The following is a 26,255-nucleotide window of genomic DNA, read 5'->3' on the forward strand; positions in this document are numbered from 1 at the left end:
CAACACAAACCGTTCTGAGATCCATTGCTGACCCCACCGAGGTGAAGTGTTAAGGTTAAGGATTAATGTGCCCTACAAGCCCAAGCAGCCCCCTCGCCTTCTCTGGCGAGCGGTGAAGGAAAGGCGAGTTGCGTCTCCTCTTCTGTACTACTCTGAATATATTCAATATATTCAATATACTCACTGCCAGCGCACCTTTGACGTTGTGATGTTTCTGAAGTGCCTCAAGGTGATTCACTCCTAAGGTCTGAGCTGTTTTGTGTCTGTGGCTCGTTGTACTTGGCTGTTAGCTTTGCTTTATTAGATGGTAATTAGATAACAGCTTGGAGTCTGCCTGCTTGTGCGGTTCGTGTTCTCAGAAGGAGCTTTGTCAGTGGATGCTAATTTGTATTTAAGAAACGCACGCTTCTCGTGTTACTCACATCGTTAAAAGCACAGGGGTTTATCGGTATGCCTTGGTGAAAATCAGTGAAAAATTTACGCGGGTTATAAGTCGCGCTCTTGGTGCCTGGTAGTGTTTGGGGCAAGCCTTGAGCCGTGTCTGTGTGCGCACGAGCAGAAATAGATGGGTTCAAGCCTGAGTTTTGTGACCGGAAACTTGCAGTAGCTTTTGCACCCTGGTGGTTTTCAAGTCAATATTGTAGCTTTTTAGGTGCTGAGGTGTTACCTGCACTGTGTGCATGGCTTTCACCTTCCTGTGCATCACCCAGCGCCCCGAGGACCTTCCTTTTTTGTGTGCAGAGGGGGCAGCAGCGTGGACGTAACCCCTGAGTAGCACAGGCATGTGCAGGGAGAGCCCATCGTGGGCATGGAATTAGCGAGATAAAATGGGAGCTGACACCTTTCCAAACTTCATGGCGTTGGTTACACATTTGGGTGATAAAATTAGAAATCCGCGCAGTAAAGTTAAAGAGTTGAGCACCGGGAGAACACCGGTGGAAAACGGCACGGTATCCTTGGGACTTCACATTCCTAGAGTTTAGTAGGATAAAAAAACTCCGTTCCCTGGTAGTACATTACCTGGGATTAGGAGTTTTTTTTTGTTGTACGTCCCGAGAGCTCTGAGCATAGCCCCCTGTAAGTCATGGAAGTGTCCTGCCTTCACGTTCGTTGTTCCCAGGGCATTTTTCTTCCTTGAATTCCTCACGTACTCCCTTCCTGAGCCTTTTCTTGTAGACAAACCCAAAACGTTGTCTGGGAAATGCCCTAGGTATCAGTGCCCACGGGTACTGAGCACGAAGCTTTCAGAAGCTTGAACTTTTTTTTTTTAATATCCTTTATTTGTCTGTAATGGCAGCAGTTTTTAGAGCTTAGTAAGGAGTCAGAGTAACTTACAGGTAAGCATTTAATTAACAGCGTATCAGGGGAAACAAATGGGGTGCCCAGGGAGGTGGTGGAGTCGCCGTCCCTGGGGGTGTTCAAGGGAAGGTTGGACGTCGGGCCTGGGGACGCGGTTCGGTGGGTGACAGTGGTGGTAGGGGGGTGGTTGGCCCAGATGATCTCAGAGGGCTTTTCCAGCCTTTATGATTCTGTTTCTATGATTCTATGAAATATGACTGGTTATTTATTTTTTTTTTTAAACTAAGCTTTGTGGTTTGGTTTTGCTTTGCTGAAATATGACCATAAGTTATGTCGGTGTGGAAAACGCTCAGGTTTTTCCCGAGATCTGACATGGCCGGGATTTAAGGGATTTTTTCTTTCTTTTTTTTTTTTTTTTTGCATTGCTCTTGATAGTGTTTCTGCAGTGCAGGATTTAGTAATTGTTTCCAGAGAAAATTGTTCAAAGAGTTTTCTGAGCAGAGGTTTTTTGAGAGCTTGGCAGATTGCATAAGATTGTTGTTAGCTTGCAAGACTTGCTCAGGTTTCCAAAGTCTCTTTACTCTTGGTGGCATGCAAAGTGCTGTCAGCGTTGAAGCACTGATATAATTTGATTCCTAGCTTTTCCAGGGATGTTATTTCCAGAAAGATGATTTTTTTGTTGTTGTCGTTAGACAAAAGGACCAGTTATTAGTTTCTACACTTTGGAATTTGCATCTATTTTTGCAAATTCTATGTCAGTAGATGAGTCGCTTGAATTTTTAAAGATGCCAGACCTTTAAAAATGTGTGTGCATGTGTGTAAATTTGTGTGTGTGTGCACATCACCATGAAAGGTGCTCCTGAAAACTGTTTTTTTTTTTTTTCCTTAACTTGCCTAAATGTAAATCTCCTGCAGAATCTCAGTAACCGTCCTTAAAAAATCTTAAACTAAATTTCTGAGGTTGAAAAATGTTGTAAGAAATTAATGCGGAGGAAGAGGAAGCTGGTTCTGAAAAACCTATGTTGGTTGTTGTGCGCTTTGTTGTTCTTTTATTTATTTAATTTGGATCGGAAATGAACCTTGCGTAAACTTTAAAATGCTCTACAGAAAAGAATCTGGAAAACCATTTTCACTCAGTCAAGATATTTGAAAAAGATTAGATGATATTAATGGATCTCCAGAAAAAGACCCAGTAGAAGGTTTCAAGATACTGTGTTGGGGAACTCCTGGTATCGGTTGCTTCCTTTTCTCTTTTTGCTGAATTTGATTTTGCAGAATGCTTTTGTTGTACTGCATCAGTTTTAAGTAGGACAACTGCAATTTTTCGGGAGGCTTTGAATTAGCTCCAGCCATGTGTGGGTGATGGAGTTTCTAACCTCCCTGGGCAGGAATCCTCCCTCAGCTCTGCCACAGCGTGGTGCCCGGGTGTCTTCAGCTGCTGCTTCCGTTTCACTTCATCCTTCCCTAGTAAATTTTGTTTTCAATCCTTTTTTTTTTTTTGCTACACTTCAGCTTTTTGTTGAAACTGATCTTGAGTTTCTGACGTGAGATGGGAGCGTGCATCTGAATGCTCTGGCTCCTGGGTTTGTCTTCAGCCCGTGTGTGCTCCTGCCAGGCTCGGCGCGGAGGCAGACGATGCAGAATCTCAGTGCCTGGTTTTTGGGAACCCAGGTGATGTACCAGATCTGCCGCCACAGGCTCCTGCCAAATGCCTCCCTCAGCCCGTGACTGTCGTCTCGGTTGTCCCTGGTCTCTGGGGAAAACCTACCCGGTTAAAATCCACGGGAGAGAGAGGTCACGGCTGCAGCCAGCAGACTGCTGCCTCCAGCTTGCCTTGCTCTATGTGTTTGTGTGGCTGTCATGCTCTGAGCAGGAGTAAAAGCAAGAATATCAGTGTCCTTCGTGCTGCAACAAAGGGTTAAGCCCAGTTCCTATATATGTTTTACCTTCTGCTGGTGAGCTTTTCATCCAGATGCCCTTCTTCTGTGGGTTTGGGGCTGCTTTTTTGGACGTGGCTGCAAGCAGTACAGATGAATGCTTGCAGCCTAGGACATGCGCTGTGACATTTTGCAGATGTAAATAAAAGTTACTTACTCCACTGGCTCGGTTCCCTTCGGTCTTTCAGCGGCATCTTGAACATTTAATGGTGTTAAGTGCTGGTGTTCACTGAGTGTACTGGGATGAATGAGCCCGACTCTACTTTCTGCTTTCACATCCCCGGGCTTTTGCTACTGCCAAGCTGTCACCTCTGGTTTATGGGGGCAGGGGCTGTTGGTGGTGTGATTTTGGCACCGTTGTGGCCACGGGCACCTCTCAGTTCTCTCCGTTTGAGCACCTAACATGGGCCATAAGCCTCCCCCGGGGCAAACCAGTACAGGGGAGCCAGAAAAAGGGTTTGTGTTACCCAGGGCGTGTGGAGCCAGTGCTGCTGCTGCAAGGAGCGGCTCCGCTTCTGTGATGTCCCCTTCTGGACTTTGCTGTGTGTGGACGGGGCGAAGCAGGTGGGCAGCTCTTCCAGGAGGGAAATGCTGTGTTATGAAATTAGCTGTTACGAAATTCCTTTTGCTGGCTGTGTGCTGTATTAGTCTATGTGTAAGGCCTTGTGAGAGGTCTCTTTAATGGGGTGTTAGTCTGAAATACCGTCAGTCTGATAGAAAAACCATCACCCTTTACTCGTTCTGCAAGGACAGGCATCAGGAAGCGTGTACAGACACTTGCACAGGAGAACCCTGACAGCTTCATGTGGCGTTGTTGGTTTGTTTTTAATGGCTATTGAGTAAGTGAAAATCTAATCGTGGCTCTCCCTAAATTGAGGATATCCTTTATTTGTGTTAAAACATTGGAGCCTAATGCTTGTGTTTATCATTTTTTGTTTACAGACTCACCGGACCTTCAGGGTATGTAACGGATGGGCCTGGGAACTACAAATACAAAACAAAATGCACCTGGCTCATTGAAGGAAGGTGAGTGTAGTAAACATCTTGGCTTTTGGTGAGGTTTACGTGCACCGAGGTCTTTTTTTGTTAGTTATTCGTGTGAAAGAAGTTTATTTCGTTGACTTTGTGCAACTTAGCTTATGAATTTGCGTCTTGCTGTGTAAAATATGCTTCTCATTGAAACTGCATGGAAAATCAGAATAAATGCATCTGTGTAAATAAAGAATGAAAAGATTGAACCCTTAATGTAGCGGGACAATTCAAATGCTTGGGATTCGGTCTATGTTAACTTTTGGCAGTATGAAAAAAACAAAACCAAAGCAAACTGTTGAAACTCGTGTTCGTGAAGAGTCAGTTTCTGTAATGCTGCATTTGAGATGGCTTTCTTCCTCTCCAGGCTGTGAGGACGTCAGGAGAACCATTGATCTGTTTTACAGAGGTCTTCTGAAACGGGAGGAGTCTTTCAGACCTCTTCCTTCATCTCCCTGCTGTTCCTGTATTTGATTGTATATTGCTTACAGTGACCTCTGGCAGAGGTTTTAGGAGTAGCCCGTTCAGTGTGCCTCCTCTGACTGCCGTCCGGTGGATGGTGCAGCGGTTCCGAGCACCTGACTTGTTGAAAGATATTTTTCACGGTGCTAGGCAGATGCAAGGACTCTAAAAATCCGTCTGTATAAGTCTTTAAAACTGGCTTTGGTCGGTTCTGATGCTCGATGCGAACAGCTGCGTGGTAAGTCACGTTCCGTACTGTTCCCTGAATCTTTAAGTAGAGAGGTTTGTGGATGGGAACAAGTTACGTGACAGCACGAATGATTTCATTCGCATTGCACGCCTTTTAGGCTGAGCCTCTCTCAGCCTCCTGGAGGTTTAGAACTTATTAAAATACCAGGGTATATTTTTCTTTAGCCTTCTCCTGGTTTAGGAGGCCTGGTGGGTGGGGGTGGAATGGTATTCGCTTTGTCTACTTCAGACATTTATTTTGGATGAGTAACTGAAATACCTAAGCTCCCAAGATATTCAAAGGTAAAGGCTAAGCTGTTCCAGAGAGCCGTCCGCAGCGCTGGAACTGGAGGCCTACCACTAGCTATTACCTGGATGAGGAGCCCAGGATTTTGATGTGGTGAAGATCAAAGTTAGGTGCTGCAAGTGGCAACACCTTAAGTTTTGCAGGTAGTAAAAAATGCAACTGCAGCCAGTTCAGAATTACGGCTTAAAAATGTTTTGAAAGGATGTTGTTACAGACAAAACAGCCCCAGCAATTCCTGTATAATCAGCTTAACCCTCGTAGCTTTTTTTTTTCCTCGTTAGAGGATAATTTGCCTTATGTTTTTATCAGAAGGGAAATGCTGCTCACGGTCCCTGATAATGTCACCGTGACGGCTCCTTCAGCCTTTGTTTGCTAGTTCGGAGAGGCTTCTTAGAGATTTGTCACTTTGCGAGGCTTGAAGTGAGATCTTAGGTGCTGTAAAGAGGTGTGCAGAATTGTTCCTCCTCCTTTCGTAGCCAGGCATTCAAGCAGATGTCCTTTTCCTGCTTCTGATTGTTTGTACCCTGCTGTCGGAGTACGGTGCTAAACAGAAAGGAGGTGATCACGCTGTTTAAGCCAGCTGAAATATGCACCCTCATGAAAATAGTCGAAGCCCTCTGCCAAACGTGAAATTCCCAGAGAGATCGGGGCTTGGAAAACAGCTCCTGCGAAGCTGTTAAATTCTGCTAAGTGCCTTCAGCTCGGTGCTAGCACACTGGTACGTAGAGGGCTTTTGAGGTTAGCACGTGAAGGTACAACCGAAGTGTGCAACTGAAGATAAATTCAGATGTAAAACGCCACGTACTCCTTACTGTAAATATTTCCTTTTCATACCTTACCTGACTCTCGGCTGGTGCGTGTGCTGTGTCCTCGTGCCAGTGCTGTCCTTTATTCCCCAGAAGCACGAGACAAGGCAGATGAGATCCAGCCAGCCCAAGGATCCTGTCTGAGGCAGAGCCTGTAGCCCCGTGCCTTGCAGTTCTGCAAACGAGCGCTGTCTGTTAATGAGTAGATAGCTGTGGCATGGATGTTCTTTCTTTTTGCTCTTGGTCTAAAGCTTTTATTGATTAAGGATTCCTTTCTGCTCTGCAGCTGTCAGACCATTAAAATAGAAGCAAACCCCCTACGATTTCATAGTCTGCTCTGTTTTAAAATAATGAAGTACTCTTTGTACCTTTTCTTTAAGCAAGACATTATCCTTGATTTACACCTGCCGCTCTTTTTCCAAAGGCCTGGAGAAGATCAGCATGCCTACCAGAAATTATTCTTTGGCAGAATAACTCCCTAAAGAATTCCCCTTCTGTGAGAAGGAAGGACTCTATGGCAGGCTGGCATTTTATTAATTTATTTGATTAGGACGAACGACGATTTCATCTGAACCCAAGGGCAGTTCTGTTGAAGAAATCCTAATCACCTGCATCAATCCTTTCAACAGCCACCACCGTGGGTAGGAGAAAGAAGCACAGCTATAGATTCGCTTCCTTTTTATCTCAGGGTCCAAGCACAAAGCTGGTGGTGTTTTCACTCTCCTTGAGCTGAGCGCTAAATTAGATACCTGCTGCGGATCTAGAGGGATTATCTTTAGATGGATCTTTGTGTATGAGCCATGAAACTAGTGGTATCTGTAGTTCATTACGTGGTTATGGCTTTTGGGGCATCTTCTGGGTGTGGAATAAAAGAAATGCTGACCAGTTTTGGTACCTGAACTGCTGCTTCCATCTCCCCATCAAGTGAGCAAGACATCTTTCCTGCTGATACGTCTCGGAAGATCAGGCTTCGTGATGGCCTTCTCTTGACAGCAGAGCAGACGCTTCTTGTCTGGAGGTGTTACCATCGGAGTGCTCTGGGCTATTCAACAGGTCGCATTTTGGGACTTCCAGCTTGTTCGTTCTCAGCTGGTCCCGATGTTGTTTGTGATGGTTCTCCAGAAGAGAACCGAGGAACCTGTCAAGCATTTGTAAAGGGTGAGGGGCAGTGGCTGGTGCATGTCAGCAGCCCAAGTAATTACCCAAGACCTCCCTTTTGGCAAAAAATAAAGCCCCAGGGCCTCCTGTCCTGTAGAAGACAAGCCTCCTCGCATTTTCTTGACCGAGACTGAGAACGTCTTTAGTCAGCATCCACTGTAACATATTTCTGATCTCCAGTTTGGATGGGCTTCTTTTAAGAGGGCCATCATGCCTTACTGCAGAAGTAATAGGGTGATAAAGTAGTAGAAGAAGGATTTCTGCCAGCTTCCAGGCAAGTAAATAGTCTGAGGCCATCATAATCATGTCAATCTGCACAAAATCCCTTGAACAAGCAAAAGAGGGCTTGTTAATTCCCTGATGGTGGCTGTGATTCTTTACATGTGTTGTGCAGTTAGATTTTCCTTGCTTCCCCATGCAATGCCCTATCATTAGGGGAGTCAGTACTGGTAAAGAACAGCGGGCTGGTTGTGCATGCTCTTCAATTTCTGCTGTTGGTGGTGGGGGAATATTTAAGGACACAGTTGTTTTTCTGATCATAAAGAATCTGTTCCTTCATACCAGGGGAGCACGCACACCAAAAATGAAAGCCACAGCATGTTTGATGCATCTGTATTTACACTAAGCAACTCAGTTTTAGTCTTGTTTAGAGGGGAGCTTCACACCAAAGGGGTTTGGAGGGATTTTGCCATGTGCGTTGAGTGGCTAATTAAAATTTGTTAATTTATTATCATTTTTTTGCAGGCCAAACACAATCCTCAGGCTTCGATTCAATCACTTTGCCACAGAGTGCAGTTGGGACCACTTGTATGTGTATGATGGAGACTCAATTTATGCTCCTTTACTGGCAGCTTTTAGGTAAGTTCATTTGGTAAGAAGCTAACTGTACGCAATGATATTTCTTTAACGTGGAGCCTGAATTGAATGTGGCTTTTAGCAGTATAAACATGTTCCAGTAACCTAAATATATAATACTGCCAATACAGCACATACAGTGTCCTTTTGTGCAGTCAGCAGCAGCATAAACAATTACGGAGTTGTTTTTGCTTTTACATGCTACAGTGTCGTAACGTGATCTGTTCACTGTATTACTTTTTTCATTCCCAAATCATTTTAGACACATTTATTGTCGTCTTGTTGAACTTGAGCTAATTTGGTATACAGGCTCTTCCTGAAGTAGAAAACTGACTCATTTATCAAGCTTGACTATGATATAGATTTGTCTTGTAGTATGTGGGAGCTAAGTAATCAACGTCGCAGCCATATAGTTCTTAAAGAATTGTGTGTAGCCTTACGTACCCTACATTCAAAACTTTTAAACCCTTTGGAGCATGTTCAGAAACAACAGTGATGGGTCAGATAACCTTGTAAAAACGTGCAAAAATACCCGTTCTTCTGATGGATGACTGGTATTTGGCTCATCTGTCTGTGGTGAGAGACTAATTTGTCGATTCTGGTTAACAGTCGACATTTCACGAAGAGATCTAAATATAACTTGTGCGTTTATGTGCTTCAGTCTTTCAGTGACAGGCACCACCTTATGTTTTCTATTCTTCTAGCTGAAATTAGAAAAATAATCCCAAGCTGTGAGTGGAAAAACTAATGGTTCCCTTTGGACTCTTTTTGTTCCAAGTGGCTCATCGACTATCTCCAGAATTAACCTTCTGCTGTGTTTCTTTTCTTTTTGAAATGAATTTCCAAAAATGCTACATGTTTATTTTCAAGTCCTCTTAATCTCTGTGAGAGAAGATCAGCACAGGAGCAAAATTGGAACAAAAAATATAAATAGTCTTTTTGTTTGTTTGTTTGTATGTTTGTTTTTCTGGTCTTAAACTGAACATACAGATTTGATATGGTTTTGTAGTGAAAGAATGCTTCCTATAAACCTCCAAACTCTAATGTCAAAATGAATTGTTAGGATAGTCTCACCCCATTTGAAGAAGAAGAAACCTTCTCTTTTCTCAAAAACCTGGAAGTACTTTCCTGGTATCACGGGCTGAATTGATATGCATAAAGGGGAAAGATGTCATCTTGACTCATAGTCATTTTGCTCTAATCGAGGTAATTTTTAATACTCCATTGAAAAGGTGAAATGATCATGATTTGTGCCTGCAGTTTCTTGTGTATTTTCCAAAAATTAAGAGGCTTTTAAAATCGAGGTTATAAATAGTTCACAGCATTAACAACGATGGTTCAGACTTTAAAATCATCTGTAAATCACTAGGAAGTCGGTGCCTGAGGACAAGCAAGCGTGAGCTTAATACAATAACATTTTTGAGGTAGGAAAAAAAATCAATTATTTTTTTAATTGCTTCTTTAGATGGCATTTGAGTTTCATCTTCATTAGCACTGCGCTGTGTTGTTCAGTAAACCAAGTTCAGGAAATAGCAGATGCTTCTAATTTTGTTGAAGTGCGAAAAAGGCATCTGTTGAAAAATACCTTTATTTGATACAAAAATAAATGCCCTAGAGTTTCTCGAGAGAAATGTTCATATTTTCTCTCTTTCTTCTCTGACGTTAAATTTTAATATTAACCAGAGCCATCTTTCACTTGTCACTATCTTTTGCATCATGCCGGAGGATTTGCAAGATTGAGCTTTGTACCTTTGGGCACTGTAAACTTTCTGAGTTTGTTGATAAACACTGTAAATTCCTCCCGGGCCTCTCCAGAGCTCAGCCTTTTTACCTCCCTGGCTTTTTACAACAGTTGCCTGAGCCCTCACTTCCTTCACTGCTCTTCCCTTGTTTTCTTGACCTTCCGATTTTTACATAAGTTTGTTAAAATACGGTATTTAGCCTGGAGGTCCTCAGCATCAGACTACAGAAAATGTTAAATTAATTTTATCAGTTTTAACTGCAAAAGAGAAATTTGTCTAATGCAAATGTTTACATAGTCTGAGAATCTGCATAAACGGTTCACTAAATTCCTTGTAGTCCGTGTCCCAGGGTGATCCAGTCCTATACATTCATCTTTTCTTCTATTAAGCAGAGTTAAAAATATTTTTGCTCGTTTATATTTGTGGTCATAGGCAACAGGAGACTATATAAATATGTTACTTCAAAAATGCAGTGAAGGAACGCGGAGGTAATAAAAATCCAGTGTGCTCATTTGCACAGAGCAAAGAGATCCGAAGAGGATAAAATACACTCATTGTGAACTTCGTCATCGTTTTTAACTCCGTGTTAAACATTTACTGGAGCTGTTCTTGGACACGTCTTCGGTTTGTGCTGGTCGGTGCCGGGTGTTTTTCCTCCTCAAAAAACGATGTTCTTTTGCAAGACCTTTGGCCGTGGCTCCGCGCTTGGTGAGGCGGCTCCGAAGCCCCCCCCAGGCCGCTCGGCACCACATGGCAGGTCGTGGCGGCAGGTGGCAGCGGCCACCCCATGGTCGCTTGCTGAGGTGGCTGCTCTGCCGTGCTGGCACGAGAGCCCTCAGGAGAATGGGAGCAGCTCATCTTCCTCTGGCTAATTGCTGTGAATGTGGCACTTAGCCCGGATTTGAGACTGGGCACAGAACATGGGATGATTTGGGTTGGAGGCGCCTCTTGGAAGTCTCTGATCTGGTCCCCAACCCAAAGCAAGGCTGGCTGAGGAGCTGGAGCAGGCCCTTGCTCCAGTCCTTGTCCAGTGAAGTTGTGGGCAGCTCTTAGGGATGGAGGTCCCTTCTCTGGGCCCGTGCTCCAGTGGCTACCCTCATGGGAAAAACCAGTCTTTTCCTAATCTCTAATCAGAATTTCCTGTGCAACTTGTCGGTTGCCTCATGTCCTTTTGCTGTGAACCTCGTCTGGTGCTGCCTCCTCTGCTCATCTCCCCTTAGGTGGCTTCACCCCATCTTCAGCCTCCTGGTCTTAGGCCAAGCGAGCCTCGCTCCTCCTGCCTCTCCTCACAGGTTGTGTACTTGGCCCCTGGCCATCTCAGCGGCCATCATCTGGACTTGCTCCAGTCCGTGTTCTCTACTGGGATCCTCCAACTGGAATCAGCGTGGTCTCATGAGAGCTCTTGGCTCCACTTCCCTCACCAAGTTAGACAGAAACTTCTTGTTCTGAACCTCTTGTCCTTCCCTGTGTAAGCACGTCGCATCTCCTCTGCCCTCCCTCATTCTCCCGTTCCTGTTGCAGCGTGCTTTCCTTCTATTCCCTCAAACCCCGATTTCTTTGCCACAGGCACACGTAAATACTCGTGCTTTTCTTCTGCTTTATCCTCAGGGCCCGTCCTGAACCAAGCTGCAAGCCCTGCTTACACCTTGAGGTCAGCTTGGTTACGTTGCTTAGAGCAAATGATCACCTCATCGTGGCGGGGGGGTTGTTAAAGAGGATTAGCGATACTGAGAAAGGTGTAAAACACTTCGAGTTGGTATTATTCGTGTTAGGGAGTATCTAGAGGCCTAAGCAACTTAGGAAGAAGCAGCACTTGTGGACTGCATGGATAGGCAGAGAATGGAGTGTGGGTGTCCTTGCTCTGTGTGACAAAGGGACTGGTTAATGCTGGCATTTTGTTGTTCTCTCGGCTTCAAAATCTCCTTCAGGCTGAACAAACCAAGTGACCTCAGCCGCTCCTCACACATCTTCTCCTCCAGACCCTTCACCATCTTTGTTGCCCTCCTTTGGACGCTCTCTAACAGCTTCGTGTCCTTCTTACGTTGTGGTGCCCAAACTGCATGCAGTGCTCGAGGCGAGGCCGCACCAGCGCAGAGCGGAGCAGGACGATCCCTTCCCTTCACCATTTAGCAATGCCGTTTTTGGTGCACCCCAGGGAACATTTTGATGGTTTATGCCCCAGCAGTGTGTCCTCCAAGTATCTAGTATTCTGCTCTATTTGCCTTCTTAGGATCCACAACACCTTTCAGTAGATACACTGAAAAAAAACCTGATACAAGTTGAAGAGGAAATGTATTTGGGATTTTGCTAGAAATTTACCTACAGATGATGTTCCCCTGTTTACATCGACTCTGTGAGCTCGCCGGTGAGCCAGCTGATGCTTTGAACGTGTGAGAATTGATCAATCAAACTGTCTTTGTGGTGGGAAGTCAGAGTTCTTAGAGAAATGTAAATGCGCTGTATCAGAACTGCTTCTGTTCACTAAACCTGTAATCCCCTCAGAAAACATCAAATCAGTTTGACAAGGTGGACAAAGAGTTTCTCTTTCAGGGGTTTGAGAAGATAAATCCAGTAAGTTAAACTGAGATATGTGAAGAGTTTAGAACAGAAAGTTTCTTCATCCTGTTTCTTGTTTGTTTTCTCTTAAACAGTGATAGATAGTGTTTTTTTTTTCTCCATTAATTGAAATATTCCGTACTGAGCTTCACAGGCATTAAAAGATAACAGACTTTTTCTATTTTTTTTCTTTAAAGGGAAAGGCATTAGCACCATGGCCAATGTCCTGGAGAGAAAGACCGTAGTTAGATATTAAAATAATTTTTTTTACTTTAAAAATACTTCTTCACGACATGGCAAAAAAAGTTGCTTTTGAGGCTTTTCAGTTCATGTTCTCTTGAAATTTGGCTTTTACAGTCACACTCACCATGTGGCATCATCACGAAAACTTATTGACTGGCTCCTGAGACAAACTTTAATACGTTTACAACTTGTTCTGCTGTCTTGGGGATGAAAAGCATCACCTAGGAACTGAATTTTTTAGGGCAAGCCCTATTGCTCTGGTGGGCCCTGTGAGCAGGGCATGCCCTGTGCTGGTGCTGCAGCTTCTGCGCTTATTGCAACAGGGGAAGATGGTTTCAAGAAAAAAAAATAACTCTAGGGTGTTGCCAGATCTCAGTAATGAGTTGGATTTTTTTGTATTACTGTAATTGCATCGTTTCCTAAAAAAAAGTCCGTTTTTGGGAGTCATCTTGTTGCACAAGAACTCTAGCTTTTCCTTTACGACAAGAAATTTGAGATGCTTCCTTATCCCTCCCCCGCTTTTTTTTTGGCATTGATTTGTTTTTCATCTTTTGTAACTTCTATTTTGGGTTTGTTTATTGTTGTTTTCGCTCTTGTGAGCATGGCTGACATGCACGGAGCCTTTTGTAATAAGGTGTGGTTTTGCGCGCTTGTACCCAGATGAGTCCCGGTACTTACCACTAAAGAGAAAAAGAATGATTTTGCTCTGCGTGTCAGTAGATGGAGAAGCCAATATACTACCAATGTTTTGGTGTCACCATTATCCTTTTGTTTCTTTGATCTGGATTCTGCTTTTCCACCCTCTCCTTTCACGGCTCCATCTTTTCGACTGGTTTCTGTCGAGGCAGGCGCAGAGCTCCTTACGCTTTTCATCTCTGCTGTGCTGGCAGGTTGTGTCTCAAGAGAAAAGGATGAACACGCGTTCCTTGTGATGCTTGCATAGCAAATGAAGGAGAAGTAATAGAGGAGATGTCGTTTGTTTTAACTAATTCCCATTGCTACATGGTGCAGTGGGAAGAGAGCAAGGCGCGGTGCAGGCGGTAGTAGAGTTGGGTGTCCAAGTGGTTGTTTTGACTCTGCTACTGGCTCTACAAGTCCAGCGCACAAAATAGGAGTATTTCAGGGCAAAACGGGCTTGCTTTTCAACTTCTCAGAAGCAGGGTCATTGGGCAATTTAGCTGAGTAGGAGTATTTGTTTGCTTTGGAGTAGTGATGATTGTGAAATGGTGGGAAAGCTTTTAAAACGAGAGAGGAATGGTGCATTGTGCAATAGGCTAATCTTGGCCAGCCTCTGAGAGATTCTGGATTGTCGTTTAGAGGAAGTTTTCTGTAAGCCGTTATCATTCAGAGTCTGCCTACAGGACTTTCTGTGGCAGATCATGTCAAAACTCGGTGCGCTGGTTTATTCAAAATGGTGCTCTGCACACTGATTTATTCAGATTTATTCACACTTTTCAACGTTCGACCTTTGTGTTTGAGTACCTGATAATTATTGTTGTGCTCTGTTCATGGCTTTCTCTGAACGAAATTACTTTAATCTAGCACTTGAATTTCGTTAGGACCTTTTAAACTTGTACAGGTAGGATATCATCCCCTTTGGGTGTTCACATGGGAGTCGCACAAGTCATTGTGTTTGTTAGGAATCTTTCTCCACTACTCAATAGCTACTATAAAACTCCCTGTGACGCTAAAATTGCTTTCCTTATCCAAGTCTGGCCACGTCTGTGTCTCAGTAAATGTCACTGGCACCCAGGGAAGGTCCCTCACGCTGTTTGTCCTCAGGAAAGCAGAAAAATATGGTAAGGAAGAGGGAGGGCTAACCCTGTGGAGGTACCTGCCTTCTGCCCAAGCAAATCCCAAAACAGAGATTTCTAAGAGAAAACGAACACTAGGCCTGTGTTGGTCATTTTATTAGGGACGGTTATTTGGGGGGATTTTGTCTCTTTTCATTACTGGTGTTCGTTCTGTCCTTTGGCTTGTGTTTGCTGCCGTTTTTCTCCCTGCTGCAGGCCGTCCAGCCGAATTGCCGGGTAATATCAGTGATACGTGCTGCAAGAATAAGACCAAAGAAGAATAAAACAGAACAAAGGAATTTTCTCCTTTGGTCCCCGAGCTGTAGTTTGCCTTACCCTGACTTACACTCAGATGTCTGTTTTCCAGCGGTGGAGGCGTACTGCCCTACAGTTTGCATTACAAAGGAAAACTATATATGAACCAAATAGCAAAGAGAAGTTTATTAGGCTTTTTGATCTTTGATGTTTCGGGAGATGGTCTTTGGGGAGAGATCATCTTCAGATCAGAAGTCTCAAATTTCAGAACAAAACAGGCACCTCTTACGCACAGAGAAAAAAAGGCAGTGTATTTTGCCTTTTAATCCCGTATCCTTGAGATCTGAAAGGGAAAAAATAATTGGCCTTCACACAAGGAAATATTTATTGAGCTACATATCTGCAAGTGTGCTGGAGCTGTTCGGCCAAAACACGAGGTGAGGTTCCTGTGTTTTTATGGCCTGTTGGTAAAATGAAGCATGCCTTCTTGTCAGCAGTCTGCGAGTCGTGCACGAAGGGTCGTTGGACAGCTTGTATATTTACCCTCTCATAGGTAACGTTCATCTGTCGTTCGTGGTGCAAGCACCCCGTTTGTAGAGCAAGAGCCTCCTGGTGAGGATCATGCTGTGTCTCTTTTTCTCCAAGCACACCATTGTGTCATGAGGACAGAAAAATTCGGGCTGCAAAAAGCGCTTTACGGGTAGTAGTGGGTTGCTGCTGGTATCTCTGAGCATCTTCCGCAAGTGTAGAGATGCATTTACCCCATCCTAGGAAGCTCTCTCTTCTAAACAGGTCCAAAAAGAGGATAACTAAGATCTTTTAATGAGAAAAATTCTGCTTTTCCTCGCCGCCGCATGTGCTGCCTGCCTGCAGCCCGGCCAGCCGGGGCTGCCTTCGGTCTGCGCCCAGCCTTTGGGGCTCTGCTTTTAAGGCTTCGGCTTGGCCTTTTGTTGGAAACAGGACTGGGGCTGGTGGGGAAGAGGGTTCTGTGTCAGAAAAATAAGAGCTGACTATTAATAGGTGGTGGTAGACAATGGGCTTTGCTTAGATAAAGGCTTAAAGGAATTCAATAGACTTCAGATTTGTGGCTGTTCTCATGGCTTTTGTATGAGGGAGGAACTGGCTTCTTTGTTTTCTTGTTGTCAGGCTTCCGTCAAAAGCAGGGTAAACATTGCCTTTCAGATACTAACTGTCTTGTGCAATAGGTAAATAGCTGGTAGTTCATTTTTTTTCAAGAGACATTTATTCCCCTTTTCAGTTTATTCAAGTATTTTGGCAAACCGTTGTATCCCTCTGTACTGTGCCCATTCTCGAGTAGATTCATTGAATCCTCTAGGCTGGAAAGGAGCTTCAGGATCCCCCGTGCCAACCATCAGCCTGACCTGTGGAGTCCCATCACTAATCCATGTCCCTCAGTGCCATGTCCACACGTCTCTTGAATGCCTCTGGGGATGGGGACCCCGCCACTTCCCTGGGCAGCGCTTGATCATTTTCTCCGTGAAGAAATTCTTCCCGCTATCCCATCTAAACCTTCCTGGCACACTTCGAGACCATTTCCTTGTGTCCTGTCACTTGGCACCCGAGGTAAATAGTCTTGTCCCCTGTCCTCGCCGCTGCCCACCGCCCCGTAAGAAGCTGGAGGAGCAGCACAGCCTGGCAGGCAACTGGAGGAGATGGGTGCTGTGAAGCAATGAACGAGGTGGGAATACGGAGAGTGACAGCCCTTCAGGTTTGAAAAGCCAACAAACGTGGATGTGACGAGTCGGACAGCGCTTTTAAAAATAGTGGGTGGCAAGAAGACGGTGAGGAAAGGGTGATTTTATTTTTTCTCATAGTGGAAGAGCCCAAGGGGCACTGGTGGGTGTTCAGGCAGCAGATGTAAAGCAAGCATAGGAAGTCCTTTCTCTCCCATTGCAGAGCTGAATTGTTGACCTCCCTGCTGCAGATGTTCCAGGTGAAAAGGGTATTAATGGTTGAGAAAGCAATTCCAAGCGTAGATGAATGGTTTATTTAAACGTGCTGGCGTGGGTGCATTCTCTGGGTCAGAAAGCCCCTGAGCTGTGGGTTTGTGGAAGCTGGATAACTACATGGCCAGGATGCTCCGTACTTGCTTCATTTGTTGCAGTCTTTCCCAAGCATTTTCTTCCTTCGTCACGGTCAGAGGAAGATACTGGGTTCGACAGACCTGTAATTTTGCCTGCTGCAGCAGCTTTTATGCTTTTGTGACACGTTAATTTCTGTCTTGAAGCGTGTCACCTTGTTTCGGGAACGGGACCTGTTTAAATTGTGGGAGAATAATACGAGGGGAATTAGGTTTTTGTAAGAATAGGAAAACTGTGATTCCAGACAGCCTCAGGGTTACTCAGGCTAAGAGCATTTAATGTACATTTATCTTTCAGAAGAGCCAAGTTGGTTACTTCAAGGCTTTCTATTTGCATTCCTTTCTTCAATCATTCCTTCTTTTGGACCAAAATCGCGCACACCCAGGGCAGTGGTAATGCTGTTTTCAGCATCCTTAGGTTTGTCAGGACTCTTTAGTCAGTAACGCGGCCACTGTTTTGCAGATAACGTGTAGGGGGGCTTCATAAACAGGTCCCTGTGGGATGTGGTTTTATCTTTCTGACAGGGCCTTGTGAGTTCTTAGGCCTTTGAGTTTGTGGCAGTTTTGAGTATGAATACTCACAAAGGTGAGACATTTTTCTTTTGAATATTCGAGAAGTTCTGCTGAAGAAAACCCGTCTGATAACACTGCTCTGCAAAAATGAGGATTAATATACGCAAATTCGTTATACTTCAAATAGATGCAAATCAATACCTTCACTTTCAATTATTTCATGTGCATACTGTGTTTACTATTGTTGCCTTGCTCCCTTTTATTTAAATTCCATTTTTTTTTTCTTTTTCAGCGGTCTTATTGTTCCTGAGAAAGATAGCAATGAAACAGTACCCGAAGTTGTAGCTACTTCTGGATATGCTCTTCTGCATTTCTTCAGTGATGCTGCCTATAATTTGACTGGCTTTAACATCACGTATAAGTAAGTAGTACCACTCCAGAGTGATTTTGGAGATTACATAAACGGTGCAGGTTGAGCAAAAGGTTTCCTCTTTCCTCAGTCCTGTCTTGAAATAAGCAATTGCCATTGAAGTGTGTAATTATGAGTAGATACTTGAATTTAGATTGTCAACTGTACTCTTACAGTGGCTAATGACGGTAATGTGCTCAACATTAACTTCAGTTGTCAACTGTAAGCATGAGCAAATGCTTGCTCAGAAAGACATTACGTTATTTATTTGATGTTATTAGATTTATGTGATCTTACTGAGTCAGAACTGACAGATTGTGTGCCTTTATGCATTCTGCAGAGATACCTCTGCACAAAAAAGCTTTTGCATAATTGTACGTGTTTCACTTGGGACACTGGACTGTATCTGTTGCTGAGGATCCTCAAGCAGTTTTCTTTGGGATGCTCCTTTTTATTCAGTCCTTGGATTGAATCGCTTAGTCTGGCTTCTTATTCTGGAGTGGTGGTGGGGTGGTTTTTTGTTTTGTATTTGAAATATTACAGGTGAGTGTTTTCTGTTCACTGACATACATTCTGTCCACTTATTTTTGTAAATAATTTTAGTGTAAATTGACTGCTTTTAAAAAGCTTAAGTTTTTGAGTAAATGATCTCAGTGAGGAAATACAGGCAAAGATGGAAATTCGTGATTCTGGTGGGGATTGTTGGCTTTGAATTTTATGCTCATACAGATACAAATTATGTATGTGCTGCAGTAGGAGATTTTAATTGGGTGAAACTGGAAGAAGTTTCACCTCTGTCTTCAGGAAAATCAGCTGCAAAGTCCTTGATCACAACTGACTTTGCAGAATTTAAAGGTTTCCTTAAAATGATGTGCTTAGTTTTGAAACCAGTCTTGGTGCTTTTCTCCTTTTTAATCCCTTAAATTACATAGTCGATTGTTTGAAAAATGTGGGGCATCCAGAAGATGAGGAGCTTTTGCAAAGTTGCTTGAAACACAGCAGCTGAAGCAGTGGCATTTTGAAAGGATGGTTGATACCATAAACCATGACACCATCTACAGCCAGCTGTTAGTATTGCACTGTTGCGATACAGTTGAGAAAATCAAGAATAACCTGCCCTTTCAAGTTCCTCTGTTGTGTTTTAATGTCGCTTTAATTCATCTCTTTCCTCTAACTCATCTTTTTTTTGATCATTTCAAACAATCTTCAAGTACAGTTCTGTGTGTTTCTTTTTCTTCTGCGTGTTCTGGTCAATAGGTTTCCTCATTTTTTTGAGGAGAGGAGATAAAAGGATGTCTTTATTTTTTTTTTCAGTTTAACAGTCTTTATGTAGTTACTACTGGAGATAGCTAGTTGAGAAACACCTGTGAAATCGTGGTCTTGGAGCCTGTGACTCCACCTGTCGCATGACAGTGGGAATACTGGCTTGTAATCTCAGCCTTTGAATTATGCTGGTTAATAGACTGGAGGGAAAAAAAAGAGTTTGGAAAAGAATAGGGTCTCAGAATTTACATCTTCAACAAGGATGCGTCTAGTTTTGCCTCATGTTGCAAATGTTATAAAATCAGAAATGATTCAAAAGAGACCTATCCTTGGCTTGGGATTCATCTCAAGTGTTTGTTTGGTGAGCAGATCCCAGAATAGCATGCGATTTCGAGTAGTTTAAGTACAAATTGCACAGACATCACAAAAGCCTCGTGCACTGATTAAATTTTTCACTTAATGTTGGGGATTTTGAGACGATTCGTTTGCATTATAAATGGCTAAAAATTTTATTGATAATTTTTCAGAGCCGTTGTATGTTTAACTCATTAAGTGAGGGCGCTCTGTAGATGATAGGTACAGAACTAATGCATGCAGGTCCATCACATCAGATTCTAGATGAGCTGTTCTTGTTGGTTGGTATACTAACAAACAGCTGAACTGCTGTATTAACTTCTCAGCATCACTCTTGTTGTTCGTTAATAGGAGATGCGGCTTGGGAGCCTGTTTCATTACTGACGAGCCTTCTTTCTCTGATGTTTGCAGTTTCAATATGTGTCCCAATAATTGCTCTGGCCGAGGAGAGTGCAAGCTGAATAACAGCACCAACGCTCTTGAATGTGAATGTGCCAAATACTGGAAAGGAGAAGCTTGTGATATTCCCTACTGCGCAGATGACTGTGGGGCACCTGAGAGAGGGTATTGCAACTTCAATGATACAAAGACATGTTCGTGCTCTGCAGGCTGGCAAGGTAAGTCTCTTGATTAATATGGAGAAGCTCTTGTTAAAAGGATGCCTTTTCTGTATGTGGTTCTTGGAAGCATTTGAGACTGTTTTGCCTGACAAGTATTAGTACTTAAACTAGGAACGGAGTCAAACTTTCATCCAGTTTTCATATCATCATTGGGAACAAATTTTTATTAAAGCAACTCTGCTACTGACTGTACAAAGCAGCACCAACCTGTTGTATGCCAGCATCAGATAAAAACTAAAACAAAAAAAAAACCACAAGACACAACCTTCAAACCTTGTTCCTGTGTACCTAAAGCTAAGTTGAGCATGATATGATGGCAGTAGTTAACCCGTTTGAATACATACAGTACTTTATTCTCAGGTCCAGGTGTGCTTGTCAGCCACATCAGTCTTAGCAACAGTTTGGGCCAAACATACATATTTTCTTTGCAAAGCTAGAGTGATGCACTAGAATTAGTCTCCTGTGAAATACAACCAGTTACAGCACGGACAACAACTTCTGCCACTGCTCAGCCACACTGCAAAAGCATACAGTGTGTTGTGCACTGCAGAAAGAATCCCGCTTGGCAAAACAAGAGTCCTAGAGAGGAGGCACCAGTGCTGAGGTTAACACGCCTGCTTCTCAGACAAAAGCAGCCCCAGACAACATACTTCAGGGTCATACACTTGTAATCAGCAGGAAGGCCACATCCCCTTGTGCGGTGCAGAGCCTCGTGATGCTTTTCTGGAGCCTGGTTGTGCATAAATCCACAGGAAAGGTGGATTTACGTTTGCTGGATTCCTAGCCTGCTGTTCTTTTTCCTCATCTTTCACTTGAGTATCAGGTTAGTACGTAGACAAAACAAGCAGCCAAACAATGAAAACCACCAACAACAAACAAAAGCCCCAAAACAGACCACAACAGAATGAGGTGCTAGCTGCTCTTCTCCCATTTCCTGTTCCGAAGTTTTTAACATCTAGAAATGTTCGCTTACCTTAGAAACCGGGAGTTTTTCAAGGCCATATTCCAGTCTGCTTTCCTGAACTGGAGACTATTGTTGGTGGGTACTCAACAAGATGAAGCAGGTGCTGCCTCTTGCAGTCAAGATTGCAGCTCTGTGATTCGCTTCTGTGATTACCTAAAGGCTGTCCTGATAAACCCCTTCCCTTCTAAAGACCTGAGCCTCTTCAGCATGCCCTGTGCTCTCTGTCGCAGCCCCGTGCGTATGGATGGGTGCCACTGAGAAGAAGGGAGAGCTTCCATCCAGCTCTTCACCTTGCTGAGGCCGTGCCATCCGCTGCTCCTGTTCTGCTGCAGGAGCCACAACATGCAGCCCCAGTTAGACTTTGTTCGTCCTCAGGGAGCTGGAAGATCCAGGCTAGCTATTTTGTGGTGGGCCTGTGCTGCTTTTTTTGTTTGATGGGGATCTGAAACATGGACAAAGTCTTGTGGGTTTTCTGCCCTGCGTGGCTTCTCTGGCTGCCCCTTTCCTGTAGCTCCTCCTGCCACCCGATGGGCAGGAGCCCCACTGCATGGGGAGCTGTGAAGGAAAGCCTGGCAGTGAAGTTAGTTTAAGAGCAGAAAAAATATGGATAAAACATGAAATGAACAATTTACAAAAGCAGCATTGGGAACAAAAAGAGAAAGATAGCAAGCAGCACAGTATGAGCTTTGTTTTTCTACAGTGTGCTGCTGAGCAGCTCTCCTGAAGCTTCCACAGGTGGTCCTGGGGCTTCTGAGTGAGGGCCCGTGGCAGGAAGATAAATACTGGAAGAAGCCTTTGTAGTGTGGAGCTGGAAGGGGTCTGCACAACGCCTCCCTAATCAGAGGGGTACAGAGCAGAGAGGCTTGTCTGCTTTACTAGAACACGGATTCATCTGGTCTGGAACTGCTTTTTTTTATTCTGAAACCTTTTTTTAGGCTTGAAGGATGTGGTTGTGGTTGGGAGGTCTGTCCCGTGAGGTCCTTGCACACCAGGTCCATCCCTGATGGCTACCGTGGGCAAGGAAATGGCGAGCAGAACTTCAATCGAGTACTTGGCCATGCACAATCTTCATCACCTGTGGTGCAGGATACTGACCTCTGGCTGAAATGCAGACTTTGGCAAGAACGTTTAACTTCTCAAACTGTTTTTCCCAGGTCCTGGCTGTTCAATTCCTGTTCCCGCAAACCAGTCATTTTGGACCCGGGAGGAATATTCTCTTCCAAAACTTCCTAGAGCATCTCACAAAGCTGTAATCCACGACAATAAAATGTGGATTGTTGGAGGCTATGTCTTCAATCATTCTGACTCTCAGAAGGTTTTAGCGTGAGTATAAACCCAGATAACATACTTTAAGAACAACACAGACCTCTGAATTATTTTTAGAAAATGCTAACTGATGTGCTGTGCTTTCCCCTATGCTCCATTTCCAAGGGGAAACAGCAATAATAAAAACTTTGACTCACGTTTGAGACGTGGGAAAATGCTGATAAGTTGCTCATTTTGGAAAAGAAAATTGTAAGATTCCTAATATTCAGTGAGTTTTTGGTTAATCTGCTTATGACAGCATTCAACTATTTACTATATATTTCTAGGCTAGTTTATAAATTATATCTAGCCTTGTATTCAAAGAGGGTAGTTCTACTTCTGTGTTACTAGCCCTTCATGATATTGTGTCTGTGTGTCTCCAGAGTGTTTGACACCTTGCTGAAGTCATACTGATTACTGTGGATGTGGAATGGGATACCAAACTGGGAGTGGCATTTTGGGATGATGACATTTACGCAACCTGTTTAGGAGATTTATCAGTAACTAAGATATCAAGTAAAAATTGTGTATCCTCCTTGAAATCCCCCGTAAAAACGCTTCAGGCTTCCTCTGGAGCTTGACAGAATTTTGGCATATCTAGGCAAAAGCTAATATAGGATTTTTTTCCAGGCCTACCTGCATACCTCACTGTCATTGACCTGTGTGAAAGCTGTGCATTTACTTAGTGGAAGTTAAAGAGGAGCTACAAATGTATACATATTGTTGAACAGTTGCTGATTACATCCACAATTTACTCTTTCAAAGTCATGCCTGATTTTTCAACAGATACCCCGTGCCTTCATTAAATGCTTTCTCAGAGCTGATTTTATCTTGCACAGCTCTAAGCCTGGCAAACATAGTTCATTCTTTTATCTAAGAAGCCAGAGGCCATTTTCAGGGCAGAGGGTTTATCTTATTTCAAGTTTACAGAAAAAAAATACGCTTGAATGACAAAGATATAATTAAAAATGTCTTTTAAACACGGGCAGTTTTTTTATCAAGTAATTGGGACTTACCTGAGCTTAGTGTAACCTTTTTCTACTGTTTGCAATGTGTCTTTCGGTGTAAATTGTCATAGCTTAAGAGCAAATGCATTAGCTCTTGGCTCTGCATGAGGAAGAAAACTCAGGGTAAAGCAAATCAATTTGTGGATGTTGAGTAACAGAGCAGGCTTGACTGGATCTTTTTTTAGTCTACATGCATACTTTGTGTGTGCTGACATCTTGGTGGGACACTTGTTAAATAATTTCCAACGAATTCTGGAAAGAGCAAGCACTAAGTTTCGCAACTTGATAGCAACTTCTCTGAAAATCATTTCAATTTTTATTGCACAGGTACGATCTTATTTCTGAAGAGTGGCTTCCCCTGAACAGCACTGTGAACTCGGTAGAGATGAGATACGGTCATTCGCTGGCGATACATAAGGTAAGTTCAGTGCTGCACATTCATCACCTAGCTGTTTTTTCCCTTCTTCTCCCCTACCCCGCTAACCCCTTTCCACACATCAGTCATGCTTTGGAGGAAGCTTTTCTTCTTCAAAGGCTTGTGCATGGATGTCCCAGTCTGTGTACTTGTACTCCAGGGAACCCTTGGACTGGTATCCTAGGAATTCTGTAGTGCTTTTGCTTGCGTGTTCCTCCTTTCCCTCTTTTCTCAGAGTTTTTTAAGGCTGTTTGAGGTCAGTGAGTTAATTATTTCCTTCTCACTGTCTGTGCTCTTAAGACATGCCCGATGACTGGAGTTTGCTGGAGTTCCTCTGGTTCCCCAGTTGCTTTTTGAGTAGCCCATGTACTTATTATGAGCGAGCTCCCACGGGTCCTGTTGCAAGGCATCTATTGTCCAAAGCATAGCAGCAGAGCTGGCGAATTAGGGATTTTTGGAGCTGATCTGCCTCTGCAACAGACCTGTGAATCTCTTCTTCCAGCATCTGAAACAAGAGGATTTGACTTTTCTTACATCATTTCTCACCTGCCTGCATTGCTGTGGGTGCAGGCCACGTGAGAGCAGAATGGCAAAGCCTTTGGCTTCCTGGTCTGTTTGAGAAGGAAGCAAGCTAATTATTTACTGATCTTTGGTTTTGAACTGTTAATTAGCTCATCACAGTGGAAGCTTATATTAAGCATAACTAAAAACACTTGAAAAACTCCACACAGCACCATTCACAAACAGATCACTGGAAAAACCTAATGAAGATGGAAATTCCTAGCTTCAAGGGATTGATACACTTAGTACTATGGTAGGTTCATAGTCAGTGACAGGTGGGGGTTCTCAGCAATTTCCCAAGGAAAGCCAACTATAACAGAGAATTTCCCTTTCCAAGGTTGTTACCATCTTGTCAGCAATAAAGCAGGGCTTCACTACACACTTTGGTGGATTTTTGAGTCATTCCAAGATGTCTGGAGAAACGCCCAAATAAAACTAGATGGAATTTTTAGCTCTTAATTAGACAGGATTTTATTAATCATCCTGTATCCTGTCACCCTTCTTTCCAAAGGGTCCTATATTTTTTCTCAATGTATTTAATTGAGAGACAAAGCTTTCAGTGTGCAGACACAACATTTTCCATCTTAACTGCCTTTCTTGCCAGCTATCTTCTGCATCTTGCATTTGCAAGCTATGGGACGGGTTCAGCTTGCATTATTAAAACACTCAACATCAGGTGCCTACCTTTGGCTGCCTTTGGGGAGCCTCTGAGCTCCACTTACAGTGAAAACAGATGCAGTCAGTACAGGCAGGGAAATCTGGAGAGCAAGTCAGCTCACCCAAAGGCAAGCCTTCCCTGCTTTTGAACAGTGGAATTATTCTCCAGGCTTCGCTGTTTTTACAGTGGATGCTTAGACACCGGTAGCATACAGACACCTCAGTTTCACTGTCTGTCATCTGAAGGTCAGTCCTGCCCCATGTACTCCTTCCCCTCCATTTTGTCATCTCGGGTGAGTTCTGTGTGCTGAAGGCATTCTGGTAGCATGGACTTGGGTACAAAGCCTGGCAGTCGTGGCTGCTTTCATATTAAATGTGACCGGTGAAGGAGATGGGAGCTGTCCTTCCTTGAGAAAGGAAACAAACCTAGGCTGGGGGAAGTTAAAATATGGTAACCTCATTATTTACGTATTAGCTGTTTCCTAAATGCCACACCTCATTTTAGACCTAACTTCTTTTAGGATGATATATACATGTATGGTGGAAAAATAGATGCCACAGGGAACGTGACCAGCCAGCTGTGGGTGTTCAACATTCCCAGGCAGACGTGGACTCAGGCGACACCGAAAGCCAAGGAGCAGTATGCTGTTGTTGGCCACTCGGCTCACATCATCACCTTGAAAGATGACAGCGTGGTCATGCTCGTCATCTTTGGGCACTGCCCTCTTTATGGGTATATCAGCAACGTCCAGGAATACAACCTGGGTGAGTGGCGTCCTACCTGCCTTTTGTGTCCGTTTTAACATTTGAAAATTATTTCAGTGATCCATATTCAGACAGCAAACCTAAGGTGCCTGTGTTCTTCTACATTTATTTATTTTTATAAGATGTTCAGTCTAAATTCCAGCATTTGTGTAGGTCAAATAGTGAGCAACCAGCCACGTGCCTCCAGCTTTATCCAGCTTATTAGGTCCCAAAGGCAAAAAAAGCTGTAATTGAGAGACAAAGCAGGATAACTGTGGGACATTTGAATTTGTTTTCCTCTCTTTCTTGCAAAGCAAACATTTTCAAAATTATTTTTTGTATCCTATGACAAGAATGGTTGTAACAATTGAGAGCAAGTATCCACTTAAGCTGTTATACCTATCTCCCATAGCAGTCATTACTGAATGCGTAGGGGAACAGGGAATAACTTTCTGGACTCCCATTTACTCCATATCTCTGGGGATAGTCCAGACTCTGATTTTAGGATCTGGAGATTTCTAGTATTAGAGGTGGAGAAACATAGGAAGCTCTCCAGATGAAATGAACTGTTCCCTAAAGCAGCTGCGCTGAAATGGCTCTCTGGAGGCATATCCCTTGCTCCGCTGGATACATAGAGATCACAGTTAAGCACAGGAAGTTTACAACGTGAAT

General features: G+C 43.6%; 1 protein-coding gene across 1 annotated transcript in view; it reads left to right on the plus strand.

Moving 5' to 3' along the window:
• The window catches only part of ATRN (attractin), a 151,017-nt gene that overhangs the window by 26,882 nt on the left and 97,880 nt on the right, over positions 1-26,255 (plus strand). Inside the window, exons 2-8 of the mRNA XM_083834774.1 lie at positions 4,179-4,262; positions 7,971-8,084; positions 17,577-17,705; positions 19,722-19,927; positions 22,049-22,217; positions 23,534-23,624; positions 25,361-25,604. Coding sequence (XP_083690900.1) covers positions 4,179-4,262; positions 7,971-8,084; positions 17,577-17,705; positions 19,722-19,927; positions 22,049-22,217; positions 23,534-23,624; positions 25,361-25,604 — 1,037 coding nt within the window. The remainder of the gene's footprint in view (positions 1-4,178; positions 4,263-7,970; positions 8,085-17,576; positions 17,706-19,721; positions 19,928-22,048; positions 22,218-23,533; positions 23,625-25,360; positions 25,605-26,255) is intronic.

The sequence above is a fragment of the Anser anser genome, assembly GCF_964211835.1.
Source record: "Anser anser genome assembly, chromosome: 4".
NCBI classification, from domain to species: Eukaryota; Metazoa; Chordata; class Aves; order Anseriformes; family Anatidae; genus Anser; species Anser anser.